This window comes from Alligator sinensis, unplaced genomic scaffold (assembly GCF_000455745.1).
Source record: "Alligator sinensis unplaced genomic scaffold, ASM45574v1 scaffold170_2, whole genome shotgun sequence".
Lineage (NCBI taxonomy): Eukaryota > Metazoa > Chordata > Crocodylia > Alligatoridae > Alligator > Alligator sinensis.
Window position 1 is genome coordinate 1082306 of NW_005842290.1, and position 6000 is coordinate 1088305.

Here is a 6000-nt window from a genome sequence, read left to right on the forward strand (position 1 = left end):
CCCCTCAGGAGAGTGAGGGGATGGGGTCAGGGAGGTGCTGCTGAGTGCCAGAGGCGTAGGAGCTCCCGGAGGGAGGCACGGGAGTCTTACCTATGCTGTGGATTCAAAGAAACTTTCCCCAGCCGCTGCTTGTTGCTGCCACGGTTGCAGTCCAGTCTGTCCACCCCAGCTTTCAGGTGTAGCGTCTGTGCACCAGGTTATTGCCACAAAAGCAGCTGTGATTAAAATTAGGTAACAATTTCTTCATTTTTAATTTAAATGTCTGCAGTAAAGATGGGTTTTTCAAACTAAAGTCAATTATCAGTAGCAGAATTTGGTGTGAACGAGTGGAGGACCAGATCCTGGACACCAACTAAGTAGGGGCACTAGGCTGCTTCTCCTGCTGGTGCATGGACTCCATAGGGGTGGGGGCAATTCTGTTGGCACCCCTACTAAGTTAGTGCCTGGTGCTCCATTCACTCATGCCAAGTTATGGTGATAGTGGGAATTGATTTTAGTTTTAGAACCACATCTTTACTGCAGACATTAAATTAAAAATGTCGACATTATTGTTACCTAATAATGTGTAGTAGCCACAGCTTACAAGGACCTACACACTGAGGCATCAGGAAGCAAATAAAATCTCAGCGCTCTTGTTTATCCATTTTTCTGAGGAAGAGTAAATGACAGTGACAACAAGAAATTATTTGTGCAAAATGTAACGTGGTGCAGTTTTACAAGATGGTAAAAAAAATCTAGTTAAAAAAAATGCTTTAACCTCTGAGAAACATGTTAATGTTTTGTTTCTCTGTATGTTATTTGTCCTTCTATAGGTTTGGTACATGAGAACCTGAGTTACCCCTTAGCAATATTACAAAGGTCATTCAGAAAGTAATACCTCCTACTTTTTATCCTCAGCCAAATAGGATTGAAAAATATTAAAAACTTGCACAGTGTGTGTACATCACCACTGCATACACAGCTATTTTTCAATATAGTCTCTCTGTGGCCTTTTTCCACTGGTGAACAAGGGCTCATATCCTGTTATTGAGGGTTAGACAGAAAGTAATGCATCCCAATTTCTATTTTCTAAACAAGCCACGGGCATGGAGGCTGTTCTTATTGAGTTTTTCCCTAAGGAAGCCAACCCCTGCAACAGACTTAGGTTAACTGGAAGAAGAGGATGTCCAACTTTTGACACTGCTCAAATAGTAATGGAACAAATCCTCAGATACATTTTTGCCTCTATTACGAGCAGCTCGCACAAGATGCAACATTTTGTCACTAATCACTGCAGGCTTTTCAGGTACAAAAAACACTGAGCAATCAAAACAGCGATTCCTTGGCCTGTGCTCAAAGTACTATACTACTGCTGCCACACACCGATTTCCTTCGTCTGCATGTGTAGCTTTGATTTTATCAGCTTCCCACTGCCTCAGCTGCACCATGCAGTCGCATGACTTTAAAGTGACCCACATGCCGGCAACTCAGTTTGGAAGGCATCACATCTGCGCCTGTAGGTATCCTGTGCTGAGTACAGCAAAACAAGTCTGGGTCTTTCCAAACTTTGCTACTCATCTTGCAATGGTATCTGAGGAAGAGCTTATGAATTTTTTACCAGATCAAATTTGTGGCAGAATGCAATCCAGTACTACCAAAATCACCCGAACGAACACTTTGATCATTTACCGTTCTTTTATAATACTAAGCAGGTTATTGCTTTAACCCTGATATTCACCCCTTTAAAAACATGCATTACAAGTACACAATATTTTTTCATTTTTTTCATTAAAAAAAAAAAACTGCAAGTGGCCGATTGGATGCAATACCCTGCTAACTAACGTCTTGTAGAAAGCTGGTTTATGTTTCTACAGTATGTTGAAGCCTGCTTGGTTTCAGCGAAATACTGGATCCCGAAAGCTTTGGCTTTCATTTCAACAACAGCTTCTCCACCACATATTGAGAAATTTCTTATTGTAATATTGCATACAACTGGCTTAACTTGTCTTTTCTTTTTTTCTTTTGAAGGACACAACCATACTACTGAAGTTAATAGTTTAAGTCAATCCCTCATCTTAAGTCCTCAAAACAGACATCTCTTCCTTCACTCTTTCAGTGCCTCACACAAGACAGACATGAAGTCAATTTATGGTTAGGAGTTGCAGAGTTTACATGAAGAATTAAGATAGACACACTCAGCACTGTAAGTCAGGGACACATTGGTTTATTCGGATACAAAGTTAATTTAAACTAGGGACAGGTTGATTTATTCAGATACAAAGTTAATTTAAACTACCCAAAGCAGTTACACCCAGGTGTGAAGCGATACAAATTACAAAGCCAGGAAACCTAGAGAGATGGGAGTCGGCAGAGATGTGCGCCGATTCTTGGATGCTCTATACTGCCTGATGCCACAGACATGACCGTGGGGGTTGATTCTGTGTGGTTGCCTTTTTACTTTTCTCTCCTGACATGCACAGGGGCCTACTGAACTCAAGGCGGCGGCAGGCCGACTTTGCAGGCAGATCTCAGAGCCGGCAGCCATTTTCATAAGCCAAGTGCAGTGCCCTCCCCCCCGCTTTTGGTGACCCCACCCCATGCCACTGATTGGCTGTAAGGGCTGTCCATCATGTGCCCCTGCCCCCTCGCTGCTGACTAGCTGCTCATCACATGGCCCCACCCCTCACTGCTCATTGACTGTGAAGGCTGTCCATCATGTGGCCCTGCCTCTTGCCACTGATTGGTGGAGGGGGGCAGGGCTGCATAACAGACAACCCTCACAGCCAACCAGTGGCAAGGGGTGGAGGCAGCAGACATCCTGCCCTTGCTCCTTCCAGCTGGGCTGCCATGAGGCTCTCCAGATAGAGCTAGCATTGTATTTTTGGTGATTTTTTCCCCCCAGGAGCCCATGCTTTTTCACAGAGCCTGTCTAAAATCGCAGTTTCTGTGAAAACTGCACAATTGCGATTTTTGTAGCTCCTTAGTTATGCATCTTTGTAGACTAACTACAAAAAACTCATAAAATTAATCATAAAAGTTGCATTAAAAATACACTCAGGTCGCTATTCATTTTGTGCTAATTCGCTTATATGTGACGACCTTATCTATACCAGAAACTTGCCTTGTGCGAGAAAAAAAATTGATCTTATGCGAAGAAGCATGCAACGCGGCAATGCAGTGACGCCAATGATGCATTGTGGGAGGGCGAGTGAGGCAGGTATGTGCCTCAGTCTCACATTGTCCATTGCTCCGTGTGGTGCTACGCTCCTTGCACTTGTATTGTGAAGCATCTACTTACCTTTATTATTGAATTTAGTGAAATGTCATCTAAGTGACCTTCTAGTGCATCTCCTAACCCTCCTCCTGAGCCAGCCATGAACCAAAAAAAGGTGCCTGGTACACATCCCTAGTAATGACATGTAAGAATGGATTTGCTTTATGCAAGGCTTTTTTGAAGCGTGACCCTTGCATAAAAGAGAGACCCAAGTGCAGTGTAGGTGCAAGGAGTTTAGTCAGAACATTAACAATCCTGAGAAGCCGTGTTAATTTGAGACGCAAGGGTGTGTTTTTTGGTGATATATTTTAGAGGACAAACTGAATACTTGGGAGTAGCTTTCTAAATGAGTTCTCAGGCACAAAGTGCTCTTCTTCAGATCTGGAAAAGAAGCAGAGTGCCGAAGCTAAATTCCAGCTAAAACACTGACTTCTGTTTAACTCCAGTATGTAAACGAAAGCAGTTTAAACAAGCGAAAGAGGGCTGTAAAAATTGGGAGCAAAGAAGTTATCAGAAACTGCTAGAAACAAGTAAAAGGGCAGCTGAACTAGATAACCTAATTATGTGAAAGAATAAGAACATCCAAAAACAAAGAGGGTCACTTCTATCTGCGGAGTATAGAGAAATTAAAGACCAGGCAAATTATCATGAGCCATTGCCTATGGTTTTTAGTGTCCAGTAAATTTAGGAATTTTTGTTTCCAGGTTCATGTTCTGGGGGTCTGCTGCAGATTTCATTCAGTACAGAGATCGTGAAAAGTGTTTTCCTTTGCTGACTGGCTATTTTTGCCCTTTTGAATTAATTTGGGAGTGCTGTAGTAGTTTAGTTTCACCCACATAGCTTCCATGGGGGCATCAGATGCACTGGATGAGATGCACCATTTTCTGTGATAGGCATGTGGAGGATCTGTGGATTCTGATGGTTTTGCTGCAGGGTGGTGTTGATTGTACTGGTGATGGAGAGGTGTTGATAAGTTTTGCACTTTGCACTTGTTACTTGGGTATGGTTAAGTTCCGTTTGGTGTTTATTGGTCAGTGGCTTCTGAAGTTAGTCCAATGAAAGTTATCATCAAAACCCCCTGCTTCTCACATATTACTTTGTTCATCATAGCTACAGCACCACTAACTCTACTACTAATCCACAAGGAAAGACAGTTTTTATCTTCAAAGGAGTAAACATTTGAAACAAATGGGTGGACATTTAGGTTTGGCACCACTTCCCTTCTTATCATTAAGATCAACTTTAAGGCATCCTTTAAGATCCTATTCAAGGCTTAAAAATTTGAACCATGATTATCAGATCAGCATTTTGCTTAGACAAGCTGAAGGAACTATTGTAAAATGTTACCAGTTACAGCTCTGTGCGTTTTTCCTTGTCCTTGATTGTTTTTAGTTTCTCAACTAAGCTTTTTGTCCAGAATTCTATTCTCTTCTCTTTTAGTTTCTGTCCTTTCCCTTGCTTTAGATTAAATTCCAGGTATTGCTCCTTCAGGTCAAAGACTGGCCATTCCACCAAATCGTTGCCATTAGGATTTCTGGAGAAAACCATAATGAAAAATACAATTCCCATTTAAACTGTTGAGAGCTGACAAATGCAAACACTACTACATAATTTTACTGCATCATGCATCTTACCCATTCCGTGCAAAGTTAGCCCAATATTTCATCATTTTTCGGCTGAGCTGTTTCTCTTCCTCCGTACCATCACCTGAAAGAGGTTACAAAACTTTAGCGTAGCCAGTAATCAAACTATTACGAATGAAATGCAGACTCCGATAGCATGGGCAAATAAAACTTATGAAGAAACAGACTGCAACAGAACTCAGTTCTCACATCCTTGCTTGCGAGTCACTGAGAGTGAAATATGTATTCATGACAAGTACTTAAGACATACAAGTTACTCCCTCTACAGGACGAGGAACATTTTGTCATGGGATGGTTTCTATCTGTGTACTTCACCCTGGGTACTCCCATGCTCTGGCGATGAGAACAGTAGTATCCATTGCTCCATACTCATCTTGCATCAGTCACAACTGAAGAAAAGGTCCAAATGCTACTCAATCTCTTTTCCACTGCAGAATTCAAAATGTCACAAGACACTGGGGGAAGAGGATGATGGTCCCTGGAATACACAAGACACTGCACCCCAAAGAACTCTACCTACTGTATAGAGGGTAACCTTTTTTTTTTTTTTAATTTCTTGTTATTAAACATATCCCATCATTGGTGTGTCACAAGCAGAGATCTGATTTAAGTGGAAAGATGCTTTCAGTTTAGCTAAAAGGGGATTGTAATAGAGCTCTGCCAAACCCCGCCCCAAAACAAAACATGCAGCCTTGATGCTTCTACAGTGGGACCATGTTGTGTAAAATCATGAATCACTCAGAAATGGTTGTCTTGTAAGATATCTGAAATAAGTGGGAACTACAGAAGTGATGGGGCCCTGGTATGGAAGCTTGAGGACACTCAGGTTCCAGTAGGCACCACTACCCAGAAATCTCCAAGCTCAAGTACATGGGGTGCTGGTGTAATAGGAGCAGAATGGCATACAGGGACAAATTCTTAACAAGACTGTATAAGACTTAACACTGTATAAGACTTAACACTGTATACAACTCTCAGGGTTTAGCCAACTTGATCAAGCCCTCATTCAAACCCTATTTAACAGAGTTGCTGTATATAAAAATATTTTTGCATCTGAAAAAGTCATGGACTACTGCTATTCCTAATGCATTCACATTCCTCATT

General features: G+C 41.8%; 1 protein-coding gene across 6 annotated transcripts in view; it reads right to left on the reverse strand.

Moving 5' to 3' along the window:
- LOC102384208 (cocaine esterase) overlaps nt 1-6000 on the reverse strand; it is a 36306-nt gene that overhangs the window by 1500 nt on the left and 28806 nt on the right. For 2 of the 6 annotated variants that reach the window (XR_003095114.1, XR_003095113.1), the window contains exons 12-13: nt 4888-4960; nt 91-215 (exon numbers count right to left, since the gene is read on the reverse strand). Coding sequence is in view for 2 of the 6 variants with exons in the window: in XM_025209474.1 (XP_025065259.1) it covers nt 4604-4787; nt 4888-4960 (257 nt within the window). In the remaining 4 variants the exon portion in view is untranslated. Of the gene's footprint in view, nt 1-90; nt 216-264; nt 649-2178; nt 4788-4887; nt 4961-6000 lie in introns of those variants that run through there. The other 4 variants (XR_003095116.1, XR_003095115.1, XM_025209476.1 and 1 more) reach the window with 4 other exon arrangements.